Here is a 27,216-nt window from a genome sequence, read left to right on the forward strand (position 1 = left end):
CCGCCCCGCCCTCCGCCCCCTCCAGTCCAGCCCTGGGCCCCGACAACTGGGGCATGTTGCCGATAGCTGGGACATGTTGCCGAGGGCGCCCTACCTGGCAGCGTGTGCATGAGTGCACCCGGCAGGCGCGAGGCGAAGAGTAAGGCCACGCCAGGCAGGGCGGGGATGCAGGCGGCCGCTAGGAGCAGGTAGAGGGCGGACGAGGCCAGGAAGGACAGCGTGAAGGCTGCCCGCGCCCCGTGCTGGTCTGCGAACCTGGGGGGCCCACATCCATGACCCTCACCGGCAGAAGGCAGGGCTGCCCCTCTTCTGCCCCACACCCGCCCCTTGGGATGGCTGAGAAGCTGGGCCGCAGAGAGGTCCCGGTGTTGTGAGGGTGCCAGAGAGCCTAGGTCCGCGCCTCCCTCCACCCTGTTTCTCCACCCTTCCAATGCGGCAGTCTTCAGTGACCTTGGGGAGTCTGACCCACTCGGTCACTCCCTCTCCTAGTGAATAACTTGTGGGATGCATGCTTTACAGAAAGCTCTTCCTGCGTGCAAGTGGGGAACGCCCCCCACCCCCAAGACCCCTGCTCTGTCCTGCCTTACTGGGTCTGGAGCCCCTTCTCTTCCATGGAGTGCCTCTGAGATCTGACTCCTGCCACATTGATCTGTCCACTCCAGGGTTTGCAGCAGGGTGAGCCCAGCGCCCCCAGAGCATTAAGATGAGTGGGAGTCCCAGTCCCCAGAATTCTCTTTCCCAGAAAAGTTGCTGGTGGAACCCCCCAGCTCAGTAGAGCAGGGCATTTATAGCCACGAGACCCTCACCAGCTACATCCTCTCTCTAGCCACAAACCAGAATTAGTGACGGTTATGGGTTGGGACAGGAGAAGGCAATGGCACCCCACTCCAGTACTCTTGCCTGGAGAATCCCATGGACGGAGGAGCCTGGTAGGCTGCAGTCCATGGGGTTGCTGAGGGTCAGACATGACTGAGCGACTTCACTTTCACTTTTCACTTTCATGCATTGGAGAAGGAAATGGCAACCCACTCCAGTGTTCTTGCCTGGAGAATCCCAGGGACGGGGGAGCCTGGTGGGCTGCCGTCTACGGGGACACATAGAGTCGGACACGACTGAAGCGACTTAGCAGCAGCAGCAGCATGGGTCAGGAAACCCTGGGAGCTAACCCAGCACTAAAGGGACAAAGTTTGAGCAAGCTCCAGGAGATGGTGAAGGTCACAAAGAGTCAGATACAACTGAGCCACGGAACAACAAAGGGTCAAAGTTCATCCGTGCCTCAGGGGCTGCCATCCCTCTAGTGGGGCCCAGTGTGAGGTCCGGGAACCTGGAGTCACCCAGGCCATGACCTCTCAAGGGAAGGTCTAAGTCATCACGGGACGAGGGCCCCCAAACTTCCCCACCCCTCCGTACCTGCCGAACACCGGCCCGCCCAGAAGCTGTAGCACGCCGAACACAGTCTGCTGGTAGCCAAAGGCGACAGAGTCCAGGCCCAGCCTCCGGGAGAGGTACTGAAACATAGGAGGGGTCCGTGGGAGGGGCCTGGAAGGACCCCAGCACCTGCGATCCGGGGTCCTTGGTGGGAAGGGGGAGGAAGGGTAGCTCTGAGCAGCGTGTGAGGGAATCGAGGGTCTGGCTCTGACCGCCCCACGATGCATCTGGGGTGACCCGTGACCCTGGACTCAGCTGCTCATATCGTAGTGGGCAGCCTGACAGGGCCTCTGGGTCCAGGCTCCAGGGACTCAGAGCTCGGTGAAGGCAGCTGCTGGCCCCCCTTCCCTTCTTTGGGATACACCTCAAGGGTGTGAGGCAGACCCCATCTTGCCCTGGCCTAGCACTCAGTGTCTAAAAGCCCTCGGACCTCAGCACGTCCAGAACTGGCTCCTGGTTTTCCTCTAAGACCAGCTCCTGCTGATGCTTCCACCCTGGGGGTCCCTGCAGCCCTTCCTGGCTTCAGCACCTTCTCCCCTCCCTCACTGGTCACACAGCTGCCCCAGGGCCTTTGTACTGGCCAGCCCACTCCCATGTCTCCTTTAAGGCTTTGTACAGGGTTGCCTTCTTCGGGCAGCCCCGCTGACCCCAAACCCGCCACGCTCCTCACAGCCCCAGGCGCCCTCCTGCAGCACAGTCTACTGACACGCTGTCTGCTGTCGGAGGGCGTCACCCATGCTCAGGACCACCAGTGGCGGGGTGCCTGCGGCCCACGCCGCGTTGTGCTCTGCGATATTCTGAGCTCTGAGGACAGGCACTTGGGGTGCTTGCGAGCCTTTGTGGAGCAGACACAGTCCACCCCCCAGGAGAGCCGGTGGGAGGGCAGGTGGCACTGGGAGCCCTGAGTTCTCAGGATCTCATGTTCGCTCATCACACCAGCACCGGCTCTCTGAAGGGCAGCGGGGCACCTGCTGGGGCCCCTTGGCTGCCAAGGAGGGGATACAGGGCTTAGACCAGCCCGGTGGAGATGAGCTGGGCTTGGGAGGCGGGGGAGCTGGGCTTGCGGTTTGGCCAGGGACCCCCGCCATGGCTGGACTTGTAACAATGTCCATACCCACTCCCACCCAGATCCCCAGGCCCAAGCTGCTTATGAGAATCTCCTGGGGACTTTAAAAAGTGGCCAGTGGCTAGGGCCATGGTCCCACCCAGACCAGGCAGACAAGGGCCTCTGGAGCTCCAGTCTTCCAAAGTCCACTGGGAGCTGCTGCCCCAGCAGGGCGAGTCCCAGCAGGCCAGCTGCACACGGGGGTGTGGAATGAACAGACACGAGTGAATGGGGGAGGATGCTGAGTGGGTGGGCACCAGCGAGCCATGGGGGCCACAGAAACCCAGGGGCTGCTGGGGGCCAGGCAGAGTCCAGACCAGGGCAGGCAGCAGAGAACCAGCCGGATTAGCCCCGCCCTCACATCCTGGCTGGGGAGACAGAGCGATCCAAGACCATGGCATACAGCGCAGGGTGTGGGCAAGCCTCAGGAGGCCGGACCAACCAGGACCTGAGGGGAAGTGACTCCGGGTACCTGGCGGGTGCTAGGGGGAGGGCCCCCGCTGCGGGGAGCTCTGCGGAAGAGGGCTGAGCGGGACTAGGAAGTGAGCCGCGCGGGTGTCAGGCTGGTGGGTGAAGAGGGCCAAGGCCCCCAGCTGGGGCGGGAGCGACAGAGCCCAGGGCTTGCTGATGGGGGACCTGGAGGCACAGTCCCCGGGTACCTCAACTGGCTCAGCTCCAGTGTGGCAAGGGGCCCCAGAGAGAGGAGCCTGGCAGCATCAGGCCAGACCTCGGGCCCCGCCAGGGCCCGAAGGAGGGTGAGGGGGCCAGGCCAGGCGACCCGGGGAAGGGTACTCACGGGCATGATCGAGAACTGCATGAAGAGGCAGGTGAGCTCCAGGGCTGCCAGCACGTACGTGAGCAGCACGACCCCCGAGCGGCCCAGGGGGCCCATTCCGCTGGGGGCCCCGACTTTCCGCATGCTGGGCAGGTGTTGCTGGAAGACCCTGCTGGGATAAGAACGGGAGGCTGCAGGAGCGGGCAGGGAGCAAAAGTCCTCCTGAACTGGGCGAGGGTGCTGAGTCATGGGGCGGGAGGCGGGCGGCACCCAGAGGGCCCAGGGGAGAGGTCGGGGTGCTGGACTCTCAGTGGGGCTCTGCAGCCTCTCGCCGCAGAGAGCCCTTGGGCCAGTCTTGCTCTCGGAGATCAAGTGTCCCTCCCCTCCTCGACGGACGACTCTGGGGCTCTGGGCACACTGCCACCGTGGACCCAGATGGAAGCCTCCTGTCCAGCATGGCTGGGCTCAGGGCCTGACTTTGAGATGGAAACCGAGGCCAGAGTGGTTGCTGACCACAGCTCAGGTAGGTGACTCGTGTGTGTGTGTGTGTGTCGGGCGGGTCTTTAGGCCCACAGGGCCCCACTTCCACTGCCCCTGTGAAGCGCTTCTCAGGCAACAGCCTATTTTGCCCAGCTCCTCCACACCAGAGGGCCTTCTGGAGCGCCTGCGGGTGGGCTGGAGGGGCAGCTCAGCCTTCCAGGGCCCCCAGGCAGGGTAGCCAGGCCCTGTCTGCTCCCCACACCACCCCCCCCACCAGCTGTAGCCAGAATCTGCGGTTCCATGGAGGCCTCCACCAAGTTTTGCCAAATGAACACCCAGCTGTACAGTTGGGCCCAAGGGTCGCCTTCAGAACCCAGACCCAGGGGTGGGGAGGGGGGTGACATCAAAGAGGGACCAGGGGCTGTGGCCAGACTCCCCATCCTGGGGTGCAGGGAACTTGCGACAAGCGGGGGCAGAGGGTGAGAGCAGCAGGTCGGGGCACCTGGCTGGCAGGGGTGCTGAAGGGAGCTCGGTACCTGCCTTCCCAGGGGTCGGCTTGGGCACCGTCCTGGCGAGGTGAGCCCTCGTGGGGTGAGCTCCGGCTTGCCTGCCCTTCCGGGGCTGGGCTCAGGCCCCGGCCCTCTCAGGGTGCCCTGGGACACCTACCCTCCCAGTTCCCCGCCCCCGAGGCCAACCCGGACACCCCACCCCCGCCCGCGACCTCCGCGCTCTCATTGGCCGAGCTCGACACGCCCCCCGGCTGGCACCGCTCCGCCCCGCAGCCCCGGACCTGCCCCCTCCTGCTTTTCTCCCAGGACCGCGGGGGTAGGCGGGAGCTCAGACCGCTAGAGCAGCTCTGGGTGTCCAGTCTGGGTTTCCGGTGGGCAGGATGGGGCGGGGATGGGGCGGAGGGAGGCAGGACAGGGGCTGGGAAGAAGGATGGGAGGGATAGAGGTGCAAGGAGAGGGAGGGGGAGGGCAAGGCCCGGCTCGCCCCCTGGGTGGGGTCGGCAGAGAGCCAGACGCGGACAGATACCTCCTGGGAACCGCTCTTGGCCCCATGTCGCCCCGCAGTTACTGAGATGCTGGTTCTCCCCGCTTTCACACTGCGGCGAGCCCACCGGCTTGGTCAGGGCCATCAGAGCCCCAAGGTATGCAGGCCCACCCGACTTCAAGCTGTCCTTCTGGGGGACTAGCTCATGCCCCCTTGTAGTCACCCAGAGCCCCTGCCGGAGCTCCCTCTCGGATCAGTTTCCCAGATAAACGAGCAGAGGCCCACGCAGGACTCCGCTGCCCACGACCTGCCTGCAGCTCAGAGCCAGGCCAACGTCAAAACCAATGTCCTCTCCGCCATGCGTTACCCTCAGCTCAGGCAGCTCTCTAACTGCAGGGACCAGGAGCCTGAGAGGTGGGACAGGCAGCCCAGGAGCCCGCTGTGCCTGTTTGTGTGCATGTGTGGGCATGTGTGTGTGTGTGTGCGTGTGTGTGTGCGTGTATGTGTGTGGGGTGTGCATGTGTGTGTGCGTGTGTGGGGCATGTGTGTGCGTGTATGTGTGTGTATATGTGTGTGCACATGTGTGTGTGAGTGTGTGTGAGAGTGTGTGTGGGGGCATGTGTGTGGGGCGTGCATGTGTGTGTATGTGTGTGGGGCATGTGTGTGCGTGTATATGTGTGTGTGCACATGTGTGTGTGAGAGTGTGTGTGAGAGTGTGTGTGTGCATGTGTGTGTGCGTGTATGTGTGTGCATGTGTAGGGGGCGTGTGTGTGTGTGTGTGTGTGTGAGTGCTCAGTTCTGTCCTTGTGACCCCGTGGACAGTAGCCCGCCAGGCTCCTCTGTCCATGGGATTCTCCAGGCATGAATACTGGAGCAGGTTGCCAGGCCCTCCTCCAGGGGAGCTTCCTGACCCAGGGATGGAGCCCACATCACCTGTGTCTCCCACACTGCAGGCGGGTTTTTTACCGCTGTACCACCTGGGAAGCCACGGTGCCCAAGGAGACAGGCCAAAGTCCGGCAGTTACGTGTGGAGTCAGGGGAGGCCCAGGCCTGCTGCGAGGCCTTTCTGGGAGGGGCAAGAGGGCCCTCAAGCCTCAGGGCCCTGGCTCACGACCCCTCTCCCAGAGTGGGCCTGTGCTGGGGGCAGACTTGAGCCCAAAGGCAAGGGGGTGGCAGGAAGGGGCTGCTACTCACCTCTCCCTTCCTCCCGCGGCACACAGGACCCACGGGCGGCACGGGGCTGGCTGGAGCAGCGGCAATCAGATCCAGCCTGAGTATCCGTCACAACAGGCTCTGTGGGCAGGGAGCTTCCTGGTCTCGAGGGAGCTGGGAAATCCTTTCACTTCACCCACAGCTGCACCTCCTGTGGACCTACTCCCCCCACACAGAGCAGTCACAGCCTCCCGGCTGGATCTGAGCACAGCTGGGGAGGAGGGCTTCTCAGAGGAGGTGATACCTCTGCAGAGTCCTGAGGATGAGCTAGAGGTGCCCCCGCCACACTCCTGCTGCTTGTGATGGTGGTGAGGTGGGCGTGTGCAGGCAGGTGTGTGTGCACGTGTCTGTGCGTGTGGGAGAGTGCAGAGACGCCCAGTATGCAGGACGCACGTGGAGGTGGCTCACCGATTGCCCTCACTGCCGTGGAGCCCGGGCTCCAAGCCCGCCGCTTCTAGAAGGACCTCGAGCTGACGTGCTGATCATGACTGAAGGGGGTGGGCCGGTCAGAGGTGTGTCTGCAGTCCCAAAGAGGGGCACGCAGACTCAGATAGGACGTGGTGACGCAGAATGAGAGTCTGCAAATTCAACGAAGGAGGAGCTGGCAGGGTGTGTGGGTGGTGGCCGTCAGCTGAGAAGGAGCCAGGGTGTGTGCGGGGGGCGGGGTCTGGAGGGGAGAACCTCCTGGGGCTCAGTGCTCCAGGAGGTGGAGTCGTGGCTCACACACAGGTGCGGGAGGTGAGGTCTGAGCTGGAGGTGCCATAGCATGTCTCCCGGGTCAAGACAGTATTTAGGGCCCTGATGCTGGCAGAGTGAAAAAGCCGGCTTAAAACTCAACATTAGAAACAAAACCAAACAAAACAAAACCAAAGATCATGGCATCTGTCCCATCAATACATGGCACATAGAAGGGGGAAAAGTGGAAGCAGTGATAGATTTTATTTTCTCGGGCTCCCAAATCATTGCAGACAGTGACTGAAGCCATGAGATTTAAAGACGCTTGCTCCTTAGAAGGAAAGCTATGGCAAATCTAGACAGTGTATTAAAAAACAGAGACATCACTTTGCCAGCAAAAGTCCCTATAGTCAAAGCTGTGGTTTTCCCAGTCGTCAGGCATGGATGTGAGAACTGTACCATAAAGAAGGCTGAGCGTTGAAGAATTGATGCTTTCAAACTGTGATGCTGGAGAAGACTCTTGAGAGTCCCTTGGACAGCATGGAGATCAAACCAGTCAATCCTGAAGGTGATCAACCCTGAATATTCATTGGAAGGACTGAGGCTGAAGCGGAAGCCCCAGTAGTTTGGCCACCTGATGCAAAGATCTGACTCATTTGAAAAGACCCTGATTCTGGGAAAGATCAAAGGCAGGAGGAGAAGCGGATGACAGAGGACGAGATGGTCAGATGGCATCACCGACTCAACGGACATGAGTTTGAGCAAACTCTGGGAGACGGTGATGGACAGGGAAGCCTGGCGCACTGCAGCCCATGGAATTGCGAAGAGTCGGACACGGCTGAGAGACTAAACAACAGCTTTGGGAGAGAAACCCAGGAGGGGACTGATGGGGGTGTCGTGGACCTGTGCCTGTTACTCTTGCTCTTCCCCAAGGGCTCACCTCAATGTCACCTCTTCAGGGAAGCCAAGGAGGTTTTGGCTGGAGCAGGACCAGGGCTGGGGGCAGGTCTCCAGAACAGCTGATCTTCCCAGCCCAGGTGCCGAGGAACCTACCAGAACTGGAGTCTGTGACATAGACTTTGGGGACTGCAGTCTGGGCAGGGACTTCTTGGAGGAGGGAGCAGGGACTGTGCCTCGTGTGGGTTCCTGCTCCCCTGTGGGTGGGGTCCTGGGACTGAGCCTTCAGGACTGGATCTGACCACGTCCCCGGCGGAGGGGCTGCCAGCCGCCGGGGGCTTCTCTGCTGGCCTCTCGTGATGCGGGGCCCCCTGGATCCAGGGTCCAGGCAGAGGCAAGGCTGCAGAGGCCTGGAGTCCCAGCTCTCACCCACTGGCTCTGCCCCACTCCCAGCCCAGTGCTAGGGTGCAAGGGCCCACATGGTGGGGTGGGGGGTCACTCCCTCCAGGGGCTCTTGCTGGCCGATGGCCACAACCGAGAGAGGAAGACAGCTTTGATGGGGAAGCACAGTGCGTAGGCTGCTGGAGGTGGCATCCAGGCCAGAGGCCTGCAGACCGGAGGCCCTGGAGCCCTCAGATGACCGCTGGGGTACACTGTGTGATGGCCACGCGCTCCTATGACCAGGGGACCCTGCTCTTGAGACCCTCAAGGAGGTGCTGACGGCCCCAGCTTGCCTGGGGCCTGGGGCTTCCCATGTGCAAAGAGGAACCGTCCTGGACAAGCAGGACCACCCAATTATCCTGCCTCTCAGGTCCCTGGAAGCCAGACAGACTCACACTGGGCTTTGACTACATGAGGACTGGGGGACGCTGGGGTGGGGGGCAGCCCGGGCGGCAGAGTCGGGGTGGCGTGGTAAGGTCGCAGGCCCCATCTCCAGGGCCCTGGGGCTCTGCAGGAACTGCAGCCTCAAGGGAGGGGTGTCCATCCAGGAGAGCCAGGGGCGAGTGGCCGGCCGCCAGTGGTCAGGCATGGGAGATGGTGGGAGGGCCAAAGGGCAACGTGGAAGCAAAAGACGAGCCTTCCCACTTCACAAGAAAGTGGGGCTCAGAGGGCAGAGCCACGCACCTGTGCACCAGGCCGGGAGCGGAGAGGGCCCGAGGCAGGACACGCGGTCTGGACGCATTCCTCTCCACGTGCTCCGGGTGTCACTGCCCCTGAGACAGGCACAGGCCTGAGGGACTTGGAGGGAGCTTACTCTCTGTCCCCAAGGACCACCTCCTCCCGTCCTGGGCCCTCATCTCCTGCTAGAAGGGACCGCCATGTTCTGACCATCCATCCCACGTCCGCGTCTCCCGGAACCTCTGCCCATCAGGAACTCAGCAGAGGATCCAGGGAGAAGCAGGGAGATTTCTAGGACCCAGAAGAGAAGCCACAAACCCCCGCAGCCCCGCTTACCCCAGAGCCCCGCCCTGGCCAGCACCGGTCCCCTCCCGCTGCCCGACGGCAGTTCCGTTTGGGTTCCGTTGGGGGCAGCCACACTGACGGCTCCAGGAGTGGCAAGCAGTAGCTGCCCATCTCTGCTCTGGGCACCCTGGGACCTGTTGGGTAGGTTTCTAGGGCCCCTGCTGCCTTCTGTCCCTGGGCCTCTGGTTGATGCCCAGCTCGGGGGTGGCCAGGTCTCACACGCATTTTGCAAATGGGAATGCCAGCTACGAGGGATGAGCTGGCCTGCCACCCTGCCCTGGCCTCTCTCTGCCCCTGCCACCCTGGGACTCAGCCCTGCTGGATGAACCAGTGAACACAGCCAGGGCACCAGTGGGACACCCTGGTCCAGGCCTTCATCTGACAGTCAAGGAAGAGGGCTCTGCAAGGCCATGGAGCCAACAGTGGTCAAGCGGGGGCCAGACCTGCTCTTCAGGCAGCCCTGCGGGGCCAGCATGTCCACGGCTTAGCCGGCCTGGACAAGTGTCTCATCCTCTCAAGCCTCAGCTTCCCCATCTGTGAAATGGTGTGTGTTCTCAGTCGCTCAGTCATGTCCAATTCTTTGTGAGCCCATGGACTATAAACGGCCTGGTTCCTCTGTCCATGGAATTTTTCAGGCAAGACTATCGGAGTGGGTTGCCATTTCCTCCTGCAGGGGGTCTTCCTGATCCAGGGATCAAACCTGAGTCTCTTGTGTCTCCTTCATTGCAGGCAGATGCTTGTTTAAAAAAAAGTATTTTTATTTACTTTTAATTGATTGATGATTGCTTTACAATATTGGTTTCATTTCTGTCATTCATCCACATGAATTAGCCATCAGTGTACATATGACACCCTTCCCAGTGGCTGAGCGGGGAAGAATCTTGCCTGTAGTGCAGAAGTTGCTGGAGAGGCAGGTTCCATCCCTGGGTCAGGAAGATCCCCTGGAGGAGGGCAGGGCAACGCGCTCCAGGATTCTCGTCTGGAGAATCCCATGGAGAGAGGAGCCTGGTGGGCAAAGCGTCAGACAAGACAGAAGCAGCAGGCACGCACGTACATATGTCCCCTCCCTCTTGAAACTCTCTCCCCCCCTCTACCCCTTCCCACCCCTCTAGGTTGTTACGGAGCCCTGGTTTGAGTTCCCTGAGTCGCACAGCAAATCCCCACTGGCTGTCTATTTACACGTTAGTGTATACGCGTCCCTGCTGCGCTCTCCACTCACCTCACCCTCTCCCTCCCGTGTCCATGCGTCTGCTCTCTCTCTCTGTCTGCGTCTCCATCGCTGCCCTGACGGCAGCACCATCTTTCTAGACTCCACATACGTGAGTTAATATTTGTCCTTCTCTTTCTGACTTACTTTACTCTGTATAATGGGCTCTAGGCTCATCCACCTCATTAGAACTGACCCAGATGCGTTCCTTTTTATGGCCGAGTAGCATTCCATCGTATGTACGTACCACAGCCTCTTTATCCATTCATCCGTCCACGGACACCTAGGTTGCATTCTCGTCCTCGATATTGAACAGCGCTGCAGTCGACACTGAGGTACATGTGTATTTTTCAGGTTCGGTTTCCTCGGGGTATATGCCTAGAAGTGGGATTACTGGGTCCTACGGTGGTTTTGTTCTTGGTTTTAAAGGAATCTCCGTACCATCTTCCACAGTGGCTGCATCAATTTACATTCCCACCAGCAGTGCAAGAGTGTCCCTTTTCTCCGCACTCTCCAGCACTTGTTGTTTGCGGATTTTTTGACGATAGCCATTCTGACCAGTGTGAGGTGATACGTCCCGATAGTTTTGATGTGCAGTTCTCTGATAATGAGCGATGTTGAGCATCTTTTCATGTGTTTATTAGCCACTCATATGTTTTCTTTGAAGAAATGTCTGTGTAGGTCTTTTGCCCGCTTTTTGATTGGGTGGTTTGTTTTTCTGCTATTGAGTTGTATGAGCTGCTTGCATATTTTGGAAATTGATCCTTTGTCGGCTGTTTTGTTTGCTATTATTTCCTCCCATTCTGAGGGTTGTCTTTTCACCTTGCTTATACTTTCCTCTGCTGTGCAAAACTTTAACTAGGTCTCATTTGTTTGTTTTTCCTCTTATTTCCATTACCCTAGGAGGTGGGTCATAGCGGATCTTGTGACTTCTGTCCACAATGTTCTGCCTGTGTTTTCTTCCAAGAGTTTACAGTTTCTGGTCTTATATTTCGGGGCTTCCTTGGGGGCTCAGGGGTAAAGAATCTGCTTGCAGTGCAGGAGCCGAGGGAGATGTGGGTTTGATTCCTGGGTTGGGAAGATCCCCTGGAGGAAGGCATGGCAACCCACTCCGGTATTCTTGCCTGGAGAATCCCATGGACAGAGGAGCCTGGCAGGCTACAGTCCATGGGGTCGCAAAGAGTCAGACACAGCATGCGTGGCCTTACATTTAGGTCTTTAATCCATTTTAAGTTTATCTTTGTGTATGGTGTTAGGAAGTGTTCTAATTTCGTTCTTTCACGTGTAGCTGTCCAGTTCTCCCAGCACGACTTACTGGAGACTGCTGCTGCTGCTGCTGCTAAGTCACTTCAGTCGTGTCCGACTCTGTGGGACCCCATAGACAGCAGCCCACCAGGCTCCCCCGCCCCTGGGATTCTCCAGGCAAGAACACTGGAGTGGGCTGCCATTTCCTTCTCCATAGCATGAAAGTGAAAAGTGAAAGCGAAGTCGATCAGTCATGTCCGACTCCTAGCGACCCCATGGACTGCAGCCTACCAGGCTCCTCTGTCCATGGGATTTTCCAGGCAAGAGGACTGGAGTGGGGGGCCATTGCCTTCTCCGATTGAAGAGACTACCTTTTCCCAATTGCATATTTTTGCTTCCTTTGTCAAAGATAAGGTGCCCATAGGTGTGTGGGTTTATCTCTGAGCTTTCTACCTTGTTGCATTGGTTTATTCTGTTTCCGTGCCAGTACCATACTGTCTTGATGACTGTGGCTTTGTAGTATAGCCTATACCTTTGTAGTAGATACCTGAAATCAGGTAAGTTGATTTCTCCAGCTCCATTCTTCTTTCTCTCAAGACTGCTTTGGCTATTTGAGGTCTTTTGTGTTCCCACACGAATTGTGAAATTTTTTGTTTAGTTCTGTGAAAAATGCCATTGGTAATTTGATATGCGGGTGGATTCTTTACTGCTGGGCCGAAGGGGACAATGCTGATTCCTCCCTCGTAAGATACATATGCGGGTTTAATGGAGCAATCTGCACGCAAGTTGCGTGGCTGGGGGCGGCTGCCTGGCACAGAGTGGGCGTGCTGCCAGCAGGAGCTGGGTGCTAGCCAGGGCCACTGCTGAGCGTCGGGCATGTGTACGGCGGGTTGGACAGCCTGAGCGTTAGCTGGAGGCCCACCAGGCACGGCGCTCTGCATCCAGTCACCCCTGGGTGGGGTGGGGTCCCAGCTGCTTGTTACGTAAAGACCGCTTCATCCCGTCTGACGATTTATTGGGGAACCGCACATGACTGGGTGGTGCAGATGCTTTTGCTGAGGTCTGAGTCACATTGCCAGCCCAGGTCCCTGGGCTCGGCGCGAACGTCCAGGTTTTATTACAAAGGCAGCCAGTGCGGTCCTCAGGGCTCAGCCGTGCCTTGCCCTTCCACTAGGTCTGGAGGGAGAGACCCACCAGGAGGCTGCTGGCCCTTCTCAAGCAGGGCCTGTTAGGCCAGGCACACAGACACGGCCTCTGAGCCTCTTTGGGAGCCACGCAGATGAGAAAGTGAGGTACAGAACAGTCACCCGTTCTTCCTTTGCCCCAGGAGGAGGCGGTCACTCTGCCCAGCTTCGAAGCCCTCAGACCTGCCCCGCCTGGTCCCTCCTGCTGTGTGAAGCCTACCAGCAGGGAGTAAAGTGGCAGAGGTGGAAAAGCCAGATGCCACCAGCAGGAATCCGGGCTCCCCGGCACTCTGGGGGCAGCTGTGGCTGGTGGCCAGATCCCCTGACCCCCAGCAAGGGCCTGCTGCTTCTCACCTGCCACCTGTGCTCCAGAGTCACGAGGCGCCGTCCTCCTGATTCCCCCCGCCTTCCACCTGCCGCCACCCCAGGCTCCTGGAGCCCTCAGACCTGCTGGGGCCCCCAGCCCCCAGCCTGGGGCCCCGTCATTACCCGCTTGACTGCCTCTCTCACCTCGTTCCCAGGCGCTGGCACCTGCCTCCACCACTCAAACTACGGGAGCCTGGACCCCCAGCTAGAAAGCTCCGGTGCTCCCTGGGCCTTCAGGATGAAACCAGTCCTGAGCCAGACGGAGCCCCGGGCCCTGCGAGCCAGCCCTCTCCAACCCCCACCCGGCCCATGCCCATCTCCCTCTGCGGGGCACCAGCCGAGGTGGGCTGGGAATGCCCGGCCCCTTCCTTGCCTGAGGCCCCCTCCCTTCCCAAGCAGCTCCTCCTTGTCCCAGACCTGGACTGGCCCCTGCTGGGGGCTCCTGCTGGAGCCCGCATCTCCCCCTCATCGCACGACCCCTCCCCCCAGGAGCTGTGGAGGATCGGGGCTTGTGCCTGGCTGTGAGTGGCTTGGATGTGGATTGCAGGCCTTCCCTGGCGGCTTGCAGGCTTCCCTCGGGGTGTAGGCTTATTTTCGGGTGTGGACAGCTGCTGGAGAATGCGGGGAACGCAGGTCCTCTCAAGCTTGCGTCTTATCTGCTGCTCCCCAGTCAGATGCTCCCGCCTAAGGGGCCCGCATGTGCCCACATGGCTCCAGGCCCTGGCTCCCAGCCCAGAAACAAGGGTTATGATTACTGATTTGGTTGTTGATGTTATTAGGTGGATCAGAGTTCAGTTCGCAGACCAGGGGTTGAACCCAGGCATGTGCCAGGGAAAGTGCCCAGTTCAAACCACTGGGCCACCAGGGAGCTCCCCAGCTGCGCTTGAGGAGGGAGGGCCACGTGCAGCGGGCGCCGGGCATGCCTTAGAGGGGGCTCAGACCAGCGGCCCCAGTGGAGGGGGCGAAGGCAGGGGTGCTGGGGTGAGGCCTGGCCCCTGATGGGAAGAAGAGAAGGAGGAGGAGGTAAGGGGGGGGGCAGGGAAGGAGGGAAGGAGTGGGGGAAGGGAAGGGCAGGGTCAGGCCTGGGGAAGGGGGTGGGGAGGGCAGCAGGGCCTGGAGTCTGCGGCCTCTGCCTCCCCACTCCCTGCCCCTGCCCCTGCCCCTGCCCCTGCCCCTGCTCCCTGGCTCCTGCCGGGCCCTGGAGACAGGGGAGGCCCAACACCACTTCCCACTAAGATGTGAGTGACACCTGGGGTGCTAGGTCTGTTTTGAAACAGGCTTCCCCGCTCCACAGACTTGGCCGTCCACACTGGGCAGACTCCCCCCCCAATCTCAGACTTGCGACTCAGGGGTCACAGGGGATGAGGCCCTTGTCCGAGCCACCCACAGGGTGAGGAAGGGGCACGGTGCGCAGGCGAGGGCGCGGCCGGGGCTGGGGCACGGCTGGGGTCCCGCTGCGCTCTGGGCGGGCTGCAGCCGACGGCGGTGCCGCCAGTGGACACCAGGGGGCAGCAGGCCTCCAGTCTCCGGCTTCGGGGCCGCGGAGGCCGGGTGGGGAGGGGGCCGGGGCCCCGGGCGCCCGCTCACGTGCAGGACGGGCCCCCTCGCCTCAGCCCCTCTGCCCGGGCCATCGTGGCGCGGGGGCAGGGAGGCGGGACAGACACCCCTGGCGCCGAGCGCCCGCTCTGCCCAGCCCTGGTCTCAGGGGAGGGCTGGCTTTCACCTTCTGACCCCTGTCCTGATCAGCTGCTGCGCTCACCTTGGAAACTCGCCCGGGGGGAGTTGGGGAAACGTGAAGAAAGAGTGGACGGGGGGAGGGGACGGGTGGCGAGGGCGGCAGCGGCTCCTGCATCGGGCTGGCCGCCCAGTACCGGGTCAATACTAGTGCTCAGTGGGGTCTCAAACGAGGTCTCTCTGAGGCCCGGAACCCCCTCTCTTTTAGGGTGATGGCAGACCAGGTCCTGCTGGGGGGCGGGGCGGGGGGAAGCGCTCACACCTCCTCCCTGGCATTTCAGCTCCTAAACCAGGTGGGGTAGCGGGAGCAGGGAGGGAGATGGATGCCCGGTGTACCCGGGTGGACAGAAGATGCTCACGGGGGACCCCACTAATTCAAGAAGACGAGACAGGAAGGGGGGGCGTCGTGGGCCTGAGGTCTGGGGGTGGGGGCAGCTTATTCCCGAGGCAGGACTGTCCAGTCTCTCCTGCGGGAGAGGAGGGGAGCCTGGTGGGGCTCAGAGCTGACCACAGAGGGGGTCTGAGGGGGGCCCCGGGACCCTCCTCAGTGCCCGCCCCTTGCCCCGGGGCCCCCTCCTCAGCCCTGGGAGGCTGTCTGGAGCCTTGTGTGACCAGGGTCTCCGAGGGCCGTTCAGAACTGAAGCCAGAAAAGTCCGCGGCAAGGTGGGGATGAGGGATCCCCCTGCTTGAGACTCCGGGGAGAGCGCGGAGAGCCGCCCCGGGCTACATTGGAGTTGGGGCTGGGGCGCTCTGGGGCCCAGGACTGCTCCTGTTCGCCCTACTCCCCGCCCAGGGCTGCCCAGTCTCTCCCGCCGATTCGGGGGAGGGGGGCGTGAGGACCCCGGCCGGGACCCCGAGCACAAGGCCGTCCCTGTAATCGGAGCTTCGGATTCGCATCGTGCAACTTGTGGACGCGTCAGCGGAGGGAGGCCGGCACCTGCGGAGGACGTGCCTGGCAGCGGCCCGAGAACAGCCCGTCCTGGGGGGGCCGGGGGCGGGGCGAGCCAAGCGCGGGAACTCGGTGCGGGAGGGACAGCCTGGCCGCGCGGGCGCTGGGCGCCGGCCAAGCGCGCCGGGAACCCTCCTGAGCAGGCGCGCGGGCGCAGAGCCGGTCGGGCCGCCCATCGCTGGGGGCTGCCGGTTAATCTGTAACTCTCCATCCCCCTTGGAGGCCCCGTCTTACAGAAGAGGGAAGGTGAGGCTTAGAGGGGCCTGCGGGGCCGGCCCGGGGCCTTGGTGCGGTTCACTACTGCGGGATGCGCCTTGACGCCCCAGGCACGCTGCGTGGGCTGGCGGAGGGCCTTGCCCTGGTGGGCGCCAGGTGGGCAAGCTAAGACATACACGGAGGAAGGAAGACTTGACCCAGCAGGAGCATGGTCACCTACCTGGTGGGATGAACCTTAGGGGTCAGCCATCCCTGCAGGGCGTGGCAGCCATGTCAGGGGAGGTAACCTGTGGGCTCTTGACTTCTTTTCTCTCCTGCTTTCCTGCCTACCAGACCCTCAGAGGAGTCCAGGGGGCTGGGCCAGGGGCACGAACCAGCTGCCCTTGGGCGCTGGGTGACCACAGGCAGTGTGCTTAACCCGTCTGAGCCCTGGGCTCCTCTCTTGGAAAATGGGCATCCAAACATCTCCTTCTGCAGGTTCTGGAAAGGGTTATGAGGCAAGGTGCCCAGCTGGGGTGCAGGGCAGGCTGGAGGTCGCTGACAAGTGCGGTGGGGGAGGAGCACAGGGCAGAGCAGTCATCTGTCTCACAGATTCTAAACTGTAAAAAGTACAATTCCGACGTGAGGTCAGCGTTCACCGTGTCCCTCCAGACTTCTCAGATGGGACACCACTCTGGATAGCAGTTGGGGAGCTGCTGGGAGGGGCACAGACACAGAGAGGCCCAGAAGAACTGCGGGGGATGACCCCCCAACACACACTGGCCCAGTGGGACCCCCGGGGGAAAGGGGGATTGGGGGCAGCTAGCGGGGCGGCTGGTGGGGGACTCGGCCAGCAGAGGGCAGCATGCGGCTGAGAATGGCGCTTTCCAGGCACCAGGCTCCAGGCTCCCACTTAAGTCCAGAAGAGCTCCCACTCCCAGCCTCAGCCTCCACAGCTGTAAACAGAGCCCACAGCACCCATGACTGCCTGTGGGCCTCTGTGAGGACTAAACCCCGCCGGGGCCTTGACCACCTAAGCTGGAGCAGGCCCTTGGATCTTCCCCAGCCTTCGCTCCTCACCTAGACTGTGCCCACCTGGGTATACCCGGGCCATCTATGGGAGTCGGGGGAACCAGTGTCTGTCACAGACACCCCTCATTTTCACAGTGGCTGAAGATGCTATAAAGTTCATTTCACACTCCCAAGATGGTCAGGTGGGTGTGCAGAGGGCGCTGCTGGGGCGGGGGGAGTCCCACGCTGGGGGGGCTTTCGGGGCTCCTGCCCCGAGGCGGAGGATTGCCCTGTGGGCCTGGTGGGGAAGCGGCCCCTGCCCACGTTCTGTAGCCTCCCCCTGCCCCCACTCCCGGCCGCTAAGGGCTTGAGGAGAACCACGTGGTTCAGTGTGCTTGGAGCAGAAGGCAGAGGTTTGGTGAGCTCGCAGCTTTTCCTGTGCCTTCCTCGGTTGGCCCAGGCGGAGCTACAGTGATGTAGGATGCCAGCAGGGGGCCCGGTGCTTAGGCCTGCCACCCCGGCCCCCTCACCCCCTCCTCCCCGCTGTAAACAGGCTCTGCTCCCCTCCCCTCTTGCAGGATTTGGGGGCGAGAGTAGCCACACCCCTCCCAGTTCTGATGTCTGTACAAACCTTGTTCCTTTTCACTTGCTCTCTTCCTTCGGCTACATTTTTAATTACAAAAGTAGAGCCTGGTTGTTGTACCTAGATAGATGCTCGCTCTCAGAGGCTGTGGGCCTCTTCTCAGGGCAGAGCTCAGCTCCCCCTTACCCTCCATCCCAGGTTCAGGGAGGGATCTAGCCCACTCCTGGGACCAGCAGGCTCAGTAGGCCAGTGGGTACCACCCTGGGTCAAATTCTAGATCCCAGACTCAGAAAATCACCTCCCTGCACTAACAAGGTGGCCCAGAGAGGAGGTGTCCCCACGGCCCCTGGAGAAGTGTTCAGTAGGAAGTCAGAAGCCTGGCTGCTCTCTGCTCCCTCCCCTGTAGGACAGGTGGGGCTCAGCGAGGGGGGCCCCCGGGAACCATCCTGCCCAGGGCTCAGGTGCCCGAGGGCTCCACGGCTGTGGCGCTGTGTGACCTGGCGAGATGGCACACCCACCCCCGTCCGTGGAGATCAGGCTCTGAGTCACAGGCTGCTGGGCTTGTCACTGTGGAGGCCCTGGGGCCCACCTGCCTGGACTCAGCTGGCACCCGTGGAGGTGTCCTGTGTGCCCCGAAGTGGGTGCGGCGGCCCTCCCACGCCGTCCTCTGACGGTGCATGCAGAGGGCGGGTCACGTGGAGGCCTGGTTTAGGACCAGATCCCGATAATCTACCAGGCGCGTGCTAGGCCTTAGCCCTGTGGGGCCCTGGGCAGGCAGGTGCTCACACCAGGAGGCAGTCCCCGGGGGTCCAGAGCGGGGCTGGGAGGGTGGCGGCTTCTCAAAAGGAGACAGTCTGGAGACAACGCCTGGGCTGGGGGCTGGCCTTTCCCTGGCCTGTCTTCCTGGATGGCTGGAGCCGGGGCATCCTGACCCAGTGGGAAATCCTCGGGGCGAGGGCACATGGTTCCGCATTGTGTGTTCACTGCCTGCTGTGATCTGTGCATACGGCCTCTGGGGAGGATGGCGCGGCCGTGGCACTCGGGTGGGGCGAGGCCCAGGCTGGGAGACACGAGCCCCGCCCAAGGGATCCACAGGGCCAGGGCAGCCTTTGTCATCTTGTTTTTATTTTCCCGAAGGTAAAAACGTGTAGTGTCTGTACTTGCTGTGGGAAATTTGGACTAGAGTGTACAAAAAAGAATAAAGAAATTGACACAAAGCATCACCTTTGGTCTTGCTCTCCAGAGCCAAGAGTGGTAACCTGCCCTGTCCCTCAGCTGGGTTGATGCCCCTCCCTTCAAACCTTGCCTCCCCTGAGCCACCTCCGGGGCGTCTGCAGTGTAATTCCCCGAGTGTCCCGGAACCCACAGGGGAGGCAGACAGGTGGGGTTGGGCCAGCCTCCTCTCACCTCCTTCACTGGGCCCTGGGCTCCCCCGGGTTCTGCTGGGCCCTGCAGCAGGCACCTGGCAGGTCACATCCCTGCCTGGGCTGCAGGAGGCACTTCCTAGGCTCTCAGCCCCAAGACGGGCTGGGCCAAGGCGAAGCAGATGAGTGCGATGGTCTCCTGTGACCCGGCTCAGAGAGCACCAAGGAGTGGGAGGCGGGCGGTCATGACCCTGCCTGGCAGAGCCTTCCCTTTCTGGGCTGGCCTCTCGGCCTGCCACTGTGGTTCGGCACACTAGCATTCTTAGGGGTGTACTTTTCAACTAACAGTGTTTATGGGTGCAAATGAAGGGGTGCCAGCCTTCCAGGATGGAGGAAGAGAGGTGCAGCTCTGGAGCAGAGCTGACTGCCCGCCGGTAATTTGGGGTTTCCCTTGGTGACAGAGATAGGGTTGGCCCAGAGGGTCAGCATTCAGCACAGGCAGTCAGGGGCCCCGGCTGGGCAGGGCCAGACCACCCCAGTGGAGAAGCCTCCAGTGCCCTGCCCACTGTCGAGCACTACAGCCTCTAGCCAACCAGCCTGGGCAGTCTGGACCCCCCGCCCCTGGCCAAGCCCTATGCAGCTGAGCACCCAGTTAGTGACGTGGTGATGGGCACAGCCAGTTTCCCATCCACGGAGCAGGGTGGGTGGCCTCAAGAGCTAGGGTCTTCAGACTCTGGCCCCAGACGACTACAGCTGGCCCTCAAGGTGTCCGCCACTTTGCCCTCGGAGAAAACAGGGGAGCAGAGCTTTCCCCCGCCGGGTCCCCCAGTGCCCTCTTCCTGTTAGCGCGAAGGCCTCCGGTCTACGGGTGTTAGCGCTCTAGGTGCGCGGAACCCCTGCAGGGACACAAGCTTTGGGCGTGGCTGGCCGCGCGGGGGCAGCCGAAGACCCCCTCTAGCTCCAGTCAGAGACGAGCCGTCCGCGGCGGCTTAAAGGCCCGTCAACTGGCACCGGAGGCCCAAGGCCGAGCGCAGGCGGCCGGGCTGGAAGACCCCCGGGGGGCCAGTTGGGCCAGGCTGCACGCCGGTCCTGCCGGGGGTCGTCGCCCGCCAAGCCCGAGAGGGCGCGCAGGCTGGGGTGGGGTGGGGGGTCCCGCGCCACCATCGCCTAGCAGCCCCCGCCTCGCAGACAAAGGAGCCGGCGGGGGGCGGGAGCGGGGGGTGGGGGCCGGGGGGATGGGGCGAGGGGGCGGGGCGCCGCGGTGTCACGTTACCGCCCGCAGCGCCCTTTAACTCCGGCCCCGCCCCGCGCCCCGCCCCCACCCCCGCCGCCGCGCGCGCCCCGCGGCCTGCCAATCGGCCCTCGCGCCCCGCCCCGCCCTCGGGTGGGTGTGTGCGCGGGGCCAATGGGCGGCGGGCGGGGGCCGGGCCGCCGGAGGGGCGGGGGTAGCGCGGCGCCGGCCAATCGCCGCGGTGTTGTTGAAACTGAAAATACTACATTATGCTAATTGCATCAGGGCCCGCGCGCGGGGGGGGTGGGACCCTCGCGTATAAAGGGGCGCGCGAGGACTGGGCGTTCCACAGGCCAAGTGCTCTGCGCTCGGTGGGTGCCAGCCAGGCCAGAGCCAGCCGAGCGAGCGAGGACAGGCACAGAGGGGGCGCGGCCAGCGGCCGGACGACACCGCGAGCGAGCCTCAGGAGCAGTCAGCGGCCCGACAGCCAGGTAGCCGCCGCGGGACACTCCCGCCGCGTCCCTGTGCAAACGCAGACTCCCGCTGCGCGGGGTCTCACTTGCGCGCGGCCCCCGCCCTATTTCCCTCCCCTCCTCCTTTTCCTCTCCTCTCCTGCCTCCCGGCCCCCGCAGACCCCGGACACGTCCGACGTGTGTCTCCGCAGAGCATTGGCAATGGAGCGCCTGGTCGCCCGCCGCACCTTTCCCATGATCGCGCGCACCAGCGCCTGCCGCAGCCTCTTCGGGCCCGTGGACCACGAGGAGCTGGGCCGTGAGCTGCAGATGCGCCTGGCCGAGCTGAGCGCCGAGGACCAGCGTCGCTGGGACTACAACTTCCAGCTGGACATGCCACTGCGGGGCCCCGGGCGCCTGCAGTGGACCGAGGTGGACAGCGACTCCGTGCCCGCCTTCTATCGCGAGACGGTGCAGGTGGGGCGCTGTCGCCTGCTCCTGGCGCCTCGTCCCCGCCCGGACGGCGCGGTCAATAGCCCGCCTCCCGGGCCGCCGGCCGATGAGTCCCTCGACGGCCTCGAGGAGGCGCCGGCGTCGCCGTCCAGCGGCCCGGCCGTAGCGCCTGCCCAGGCCGCGGCCCCGGCGCCTCAGGAGGGCGCTGAGCAGGAGGCGGTCCCGCCGCCGCGCGGCCAGGAGCCCCAGGCCGAGCCGCCGCACTCAGGGATTTCGGGGCGCCCCGCGCCGGGCACTGCCGCCGCTGCCACCAACACCGCCGCCAGCGGCGCCGCTGTTGCCACCACTGCCGCCGCCGGAGGCGCCGCGATCAAGAAGCTGTCCGGGCCTCTCATCTCCGGTGAGTCCTGCGCGGCCCCGCCCCGGCCCGGCTCGGCCCTGCTTTGTCCGGCCGGCCGGGTTCCCCGGCCCTCGGGGGCCTCGCTTGGTCCCCGCCTCCTCCGTGGCGTTAAAGGGCCCGCAGCGCGCGCGGCGAGGCTGCCCCTGCACCCCGTCCCCACCCTGTGGTCGTGCTCTCGAGAGGTTCGCACGGGAGGGTTGGGAGGGCGCGCCCTGGTCCCCTCCGAGCACGATCCTCGCCGAGGCCGCCGAAGCCCCTCCTCGGGCGCGGCCCGGCGCCCCGATCGCGGCGCGGAGGGGGTTAAGCGCGGCGGTAGCCCCGGGGGGCTTGGCCGCGGGACAAGGGGAAATGCTTACACAGCGCATTGCGCGGCGACGTAAACAAAGCTGACCCGCCGCGGACCTCGGCGCGGGCGGGGACGGCGCCCCCACCGCGGCCCAGCAGCCGCCCGCGCGCCCCCCCACGCCGCCCAGGCCCCTTCTCAGACTCCCCGGCCCGCCCCGCCATGACCGGCTAGGCGTGCTGTCGCCCTCAGACTTCTTCGCCAAGCGCAAGAGACCCGCGCCCGAAGCCAAGGCGTCGAACGAGGTTCCCGCGGGATGCGCCGCGCCTGGCGCCGCTCCAGCCGTCGGCTCGGCTGAGCAAACCCCGCGCAAGCGGCTGCGATGAGAGGTGAGGGCGGCGGCCGCGGCGGGGGGTGGGGGTGGGGTGGGGCGGGGCGCCCCGCGCGGTCCTCGAGGCCCCTCTGTCGCCCCTCGCTCACCGAACTTCTCTCCCGTAGCCTCGTGCCCAAAGAGCCCTGACGGAGCCCGTTGGGCAGCGGACAGGAGAGGAGCGCTGGGCCTCGGCTGGGACCGTCCATGTAGCAGCAACCGGCGGCAGCTGCCGCGAGCAGCGTTCGGTTTCGTGTTTAAAGTTTGACAACTGTGCAATGTATTAATAACGTCTTTTATATCTAAATGTATTCTGCCCAAGGAGTACACTGGTCCCAAGGTGTAAAGCTTTAAGAGTCATTTATATAAAATGTTTAATCTCTGCTGAAACTCAGTGCAAAAAAAATGAAAAAGACAAAAAAAAAGGAAAAAAGAAAAAAAACCCTGTATATTTGTACAAAAAGTTTTTAAAGTTATACTAACTTATATTTTCTATTTATGTGGAGGCGTGGGCCGCTCTGCCACGCCGCAGCTCGGTTATTGGTTATGCCAAAGGCACCTCACTCGCATCTGGTTATCAGCAAATGTAAATCTATTTTTTGTAGCGTATTCTGGGGGAGGGGTCACTCACAAGCTATAGCTGCCGTACAAGCCCATCTAGCTTGCAGTCTCTTCGCGCTTTCGCTGTCTCTTCTTACTATTATGATTATTTTAAACTTGAAGACAAATCTGTTTTTTTAAAAAATGGTTCCTGAGCCGTCTGCACCACTGCCCCGGCTCCTCGTCCGCCGGGTTCTAAATAAAGAGGCCGAAAAATGCTGCAACTTAGCTCCTGTGTGCCTGTACTGCCTCCAGCTTCCGCCCCGGCGCCCCCCAAAAGTTAGGGAGGCAGAGCTCGGGGGAGCAGCCTAAGAGGGCGGGGGACGACCGGGACTTTCTCCTGGCAGCGCTGGCACTCGCCCACATGCACCAGGGCACTAATTTAGGGATGAGCGGCCCCGCCCTTGCTTTCCGTTTATCACACACACGAACAAGCACACACCCCGTGTAGGGCTCTCGGAGCGGAGACCAAGACTCAGTTTCTCTGGCTCCGGGGAAACCACCCACACCCCGGCTGCCCAGTGGGACTCAGGTGGGCACCGGCGGGGGCCGGGCTGGCCGCGGACCCGATGAGCGGGACCTGAGCTTTTAAAGTTCTCGAGACCTCGCACAAGGTGGAGCCTCAAGCCTCTCCGAAGCCCCCAGCTTCGTGGGCACCGGTGCCCCCCAGAGTGGGGCCGCAGGACCCAGATGTATTCCTGGCCTGTTGGGCCCACAGTGGGGGAGGGGCGGGCTGCGGGGGAAAAAGGGGGAGGAGGAGACAAGGGGAGGCGCCCAGCGGCAGGTGGGGGTGGGGAGGGATGCGATGCGCCTCGGCTTCGGTGGAAGAATTGAGGGCTCAGGGCTCGGTCCACGCGCGCAGCCATCAGCCTTCTCTCCAACTGCTCCCTTTTAGTCAAAAGAAGTTTATTATATATATATTTTTAGTAGCTGACCTATAAACCCCTGAAAATTACGGCTTACAATGGAAAGGGTGACGAAAAAGAGCAAAATCCGACGGCTAGCAGTATTTTTGTTGGTGCCTCAGACCAGGGGAAGCAAAGACGCAGTGGTGCATTTTTTTGAGTTAACTGTTTTTGGACTGTTTGCGACACTGATGTCCCCCACGGCTCAGGGTCCTGGAGGTGCACTTACCCTCCCCTAGCTGCCTGAAAGGGTCAGGGGGAGGGAGATGGAGACTGGTCTCCAGGCTCAGCTGGGGCTGAGAAAAGCCCCCACCTGGGGACACGAGAGTGGGGTCCCTGCTGCCTTCAGCACAACCTGAATACAAGGAGGCCTGCCATGACTTCAGACTCCACACCTCTCCTCCAACGTGGGGGTCTGCGCTACGCCTGCCCCCCCGCCCCCCACCGCACACTGTGTGACCAGAAGCCGGCGAAGCCCCGCCGAGGGGGTGAGGGTCGGGGGAGCCATCAAGGGCAGCGACGCCCTGCCTGAAGGAGACTCGTGACTGAGGACAGTCTGGCCAGGGTGGGCACCTCCCCACCCCCAAACTCAGTGCCGCCCAGGCATCCTAGCCCCTGTCTGCCTCTCACAGCCCTAGCCCCCGCCTTGGACCTGCGGATGCAGCCCCCTGCCACCTGGATTCCTGGTATCGCCGAGGGTGGCTTTCTCAAAAGCAGCGCCAGGGCCGTGTAGGGATGGGGGCTAGTCCCTCCCATAGGGGAAGGGGCTGCACCAGAGACCCAGAGGTTGCTCCCCATAGGGAAAAAGCCCTGTGTTTTGACACATATGTGTGACCAGGCGGCTTATTTTGGACCAGGCTGGGAAGACAGAAGGTAGGGCCTTTAACCATAAACCAAGGAAGGGAAGATAAAGGGGCAGAAGCTGAGGAGGGACTGCCCTGGGCAGTGGTGGGCAAGGCGCTTTAGCTGGGTGTTCGGGCATAGGCTGGCACCCATGTGCCAGGCGGGACGGGGCCTGTGCGTGGACCAAGGCCGAGAGGGAGACGAGGTGGCGCACTGGAGCCGGAGGGCCCTGGTGAAGCAGGAGAGTGGGGCCGAGAGGGCCGCGTAGGGAGGCCTTCCCCAGAGTGGCCTGGCCTGCTTGGTGCACGTTGCCTGGGCACACAGTTTAAGCATTATTCAGTGTAATGGTTCCTTTTAGGGTATGCTTCCCGGGCCTCCTCACTCCCTGGTGTCCCCCTGGTCTCCTGGACCTTCCTGGGTCTGATGAGCTGGAATAACTGCTGGATTTTGACTCTAGTCAGTAGGGAGCCCCTGGCATGGGGCGGGTTGATTCATGGGAGACTGAAGCTGAGGCAATTTCAGAAAGCATCCTAAGGCTGCTGGGACGGGAGCAAAGTAGTGGTCACTTAGGGGCTCCTCTGGCGACCCAAGCAGAGGTACCAGGTCGGCAAATAATTCCAGTGCCTCTGACATGCCAGGCCCTGCTCGGGACCCCAGAGACACAGCGGTGCAGGAAAGGAACATGGCTCTCTGTTCGCTGGAGCTGCCTCCACGGTAGGAGCCAACCCCCTAAAACCTCATGAGTGAGCTCCGGGGTGGTGTGAGGAGTGCGCAGAGCTGAGCCTGGGGCCTGGGGGCTACTGTCTAAGGGAGGCCATGTGGGGAAGCCCTCTCCCCACCCCCACAGCAAGTGCTACCTGAGCTTGGTGGACGTGAGGGGTGCAGGTCCCGAGGACTAACTGGGAGAAGACAGTCACAGGATGGGGAGGACCGGTGCAGAGGCCCTGAGGTCTGAAGAGTGGACCAGAGGGGCCAGAGGGGGGCTGCAGAGGGTGAGCTGTGGGATACAGTGGGAGGGAGAGCGGCTGGGGTTTGCGGGTGGCCTGGGCTGGGACTGGGAGTGTGGGGCCGGAAGGCAGGCAGGGGGAGGCCTGTGGGGGCCTGGTCCCAGGCACAGGTGAACGTGGGCCATTCCGGAGCTCAGGAACCCTTTCCAGAGGAAGGGAGAGTCCCCCCGTTTTTGGACACAAGTTGTTGTCCAGGCTGCCCTGATTTCCACTCTCAGCCGGGCCCTGTGGTCACCACGACACGTTTTGTTCTCTCCAAAGTCCTGTCAATGAGGCCTTGGCTTTCCACGTTACAGGTGAGGATGACAAAGCCACTGGCCCACGGTCACTCACTGGCGAAGTGCCGGCCAGGATGCAGCCCACGCTGCGGTTCCCATGGGACTGGGGCTGCTTTCCCTGATGCTGCCTCAAGAGCATTTTTAAAAAGGTTATAGATTATCAATGGTCTCCTCTGGTGGCTCAGTTGGTAAGAGTCTGCCTGCAATGTGGGAGAACTGGGTTCAATCCCTGGGTGGGGAAGATTCCCTGGAGAAGAAAGTGGCAACCCACTCCAGTATTCTTGCCTAGAGAATTCCATGGACAGAGGAGCCTGATGGGCTGCCGTCCATAGGGTCACAAAGAGTCACATGACTCTTTATTCAAATACTTAATGTTATTCAAATATTAATTAGAGCCTATATTTTATATGAGTTCACTCAATGTTGGATATTCTGTGGGTTTGGACAGATGTACCAGTCCATCCTAAAGGAAATCAACCCTGAATATTCATTGGAAGGACTGATGCTGAAGCTGAAACTCCAATACTTTGGCCACCTGATGTGAAGAGCCAACTCATTGGAAGAGACCCTGATGCTGGGAAAGATTGAAGGTGGGAGGAGAAGGGGGTGACAGAGGATGAGATGGTTGGATGGCATCACTGACTCAATGGACATGTGTTTGAGCAAGCTCCGGGAGACGGTGAAGGACAGGGAGGCCTGGCACGCTGCAGTCCATGGGGTCACAGAGAGTCAGACATGACTTAGTGACTAAAAAAAAAAAAGGCACCCTGATGATGACTGCGGCTCATTGTCAGTACCTCTCAGGTTCGACGTGGCTGGGACAGAAAGCCCCAGACACTGGTCAGCTGCTCTGCATGGCGGTGGCTTGCATCATCGTCCAAGGATTTGCTGCCCGCCCCCCCAAGTCGTGGGACGCTTCTACATCTCTGCATGTCGATATCAGACTTGGCCACGTGACTTGCTCTGGCCAGTGAAGTGTGATTGGTGTGACGCATGCCGCGGCTGAGCTGAAGTCCTTACTCCCCTGGGCAGGGGGCCACCTTTTCACCTCTCTGTTATGAGACCAGCAGGGTCCCAACGGGCTGCCCCTTCTGCTGACTTGCAGTAGAACCCGCCCCCACCAGGATGGGACTGTCGAAGAGGGAAGTCCTCCGTAGCGGTGTGAGCCACCAGCTGAGATTTTTGTTACGCAGCATAAGGTAAATTAAGCTGACACAGACAGCTTTTTCGAAGACCCCAATGCACTGTTTTAGCTTTCCAGGAATGATAGCAAGGCCCCTGGGTGGTGGCGTCAAATTGTCCTGGGTGCTTGGACACATGTCTGGAAACTATGGTGCCTCCTCTTTGGGTTCTGCCTTCACTGTCCCATCGGCGCCAACTCCAGTCTGCCATATTGAAGGTGGGAGGCTGAGTCTTTCAGCGTGGGAGGGTCCATGTCCTCGCTGGTTGCTTTCTGTTCTGTGGTAGAGTTTGTATGTGCTATATAAAGGGTCCAGTAGGTACACCAGACTTAATTTTCTTGGTCTG

General features: G+C 61.7%; 3 protein-coding genes across 7 annotated transcripts in view; 2 read left to right on the forward strand and 1 right to left on the reverse strand.

Annotated features, from left to right (window-relative positions):
- SLC22A18 (solute carrier family 22 member 18) overlaps nt 1-4,670 on the reverse strand; it is a 20,843-nt gene extending 16,173 nt beyond the window's left edge. The window contains exons 1-4 of one of the 2 annotated variants that reach the window (XM_069565271.1): nt 4,325-4,670; nt 3,330-3,480; nt 1,411-1,508; nt 95-255 (exon numbers count right to left, since the gene is read on the reverse strand). In XM_069565271.1, the coding sequence (XP_069421372.1) occupies nt 95-255; nt 1,411-1,508; nt 3,330-3,452 (382 nt within the window). In that variant the 5' untranslated portion in view covers nt 3,453-3,480; nt 4,325-4,670. The remainder of the gene's footprint in view (nt 1-94; nt 256-1,410; nt 1,509-3,329; nt 3,481-4,324) is intronic. The other variant, XM_069565272.1, reaches the window with a different exon arrangement.
- On the forward strand, nt 2,978-13,787 carry LOC138426577 (uncharacterized). 3 transcript variants are annotated; one of them, XR_011251704.1, is made up of 2 exons: nt 2,978-3,831; nt 11,525-12,168. XR_011251704.1 is itself a non-coding variant. In XM_069565273.1 (2 exons), exons 1-2 carry the CDS (start codon nt 3,744-3,746, stop codon nt 13,615-13,617), a joined length of 1,050 nt encoding a protein of 349 aa, XP_069421374.1. In that variant the 5' UTR covers nt 3,066-3,743; the 3' UTR covers nt 13,618-13,787. The 3 variants fall into 3 exon arrangements, 1 of the variants encoding a protein (XP_069421374.1); XR_011251703.1 differs by lacking the exon at nt 11,525-12,168 and adding an exon at nt 7,100-9,800; XM_069565273.1 differs by lacking the exon at nt 11,525-12,168 and adding an exon at nt 12,656-13,787 and having other exon boundaries at nt 3,066-3,831.
- Nucleotides 13,788-20,292: 6,505 nt separating this feature from the next.
- On the forward strand, nt 20,293-22,884 carry CDKN1C (cyclin dependent kinase inhibitor 1C). Of its 2 annotated transcripts, none has more exons than XM_069565275.1 (4): nt 20,293-20,589; nt 20,763-21,403; nt 21,939-22,075; nt 22,185-22,884. In XM_069565275.1, the coding sequence occupies exons 2-3, from the start codon at nt 20,773-20,775 to the stop codon at nt 22,070-22,072; spliced, it is 765 nt and encodes a 254-aa protein (XP_069421376.1). In that variant the 5' UTR covers nt 20,293-20,589; nt 20,763-20,772; the 3' UTR covers nt 22,073-22,075; nt 22,185-22,884. The 2 variants fall into 2 exon arrangements, with proteins under 2 accessions (XP_069421376.1, XP_069421375.1); XM_069565274.1 differs by having other exon boundaries at nt 20,342-20,589; nt 21,921-22,075.
- Nucleotides 22,885-27,216: the final 4,332 nt, after the last annotated feature.

The sequence above is a fragment of the Ovis canadensis genome, chromosome 21 (assembly GCF_042477335.2).
Source record: "Ovis canadensis isolate MfBH-ARS-UI-01 breed Bighorn chromosome 21, ARS-UI_OviCan_v2, whole genome shotgun sequence".
Taxonomy (NCBI): domain Eukaryota; kingdom Metazoa; phylum Chordata; class Mammalia; order Artiodactyla; family Bovidae; genus Ovis; species Ovis canadensis.

What these genes read in the sequence shown, in the direction of transcription:
- CDKN1C (XM_069565274.1), top strand. Translation starts at nt 20,773, where the DNA reads ATGGAGCGCCTGGTCGCCCGCCGCACCTTTCCCATGATCGCGCGCACC. An exon ending in GTCCGGGCCTCTCATCTCCG is followed by an intron (nt 21,404 to 21,920) that starts GTGAGTCCTGCG and finishes ATGACCGGCTAG; the next exon opens with GCGTGCTGTCGCCCTCAGAC.
- LOC138426577 (XM_069565273.1), top strand. Translation starts at nt 3,744, where the DNA reads ATGGAAGCCTCCTGTCCAGCATGGCTGGGCTCAGGGCCTGACTTTGAG. An exon ending in GGTTGCTGACCACAGCTCAG is followed by an intron (nt 3,832 to 12,655) that starts GTAGGTGACTCG and finishes CCCTTCCACTAG; the next exon opens with GTCTGGAGGGAGAGACCCAC.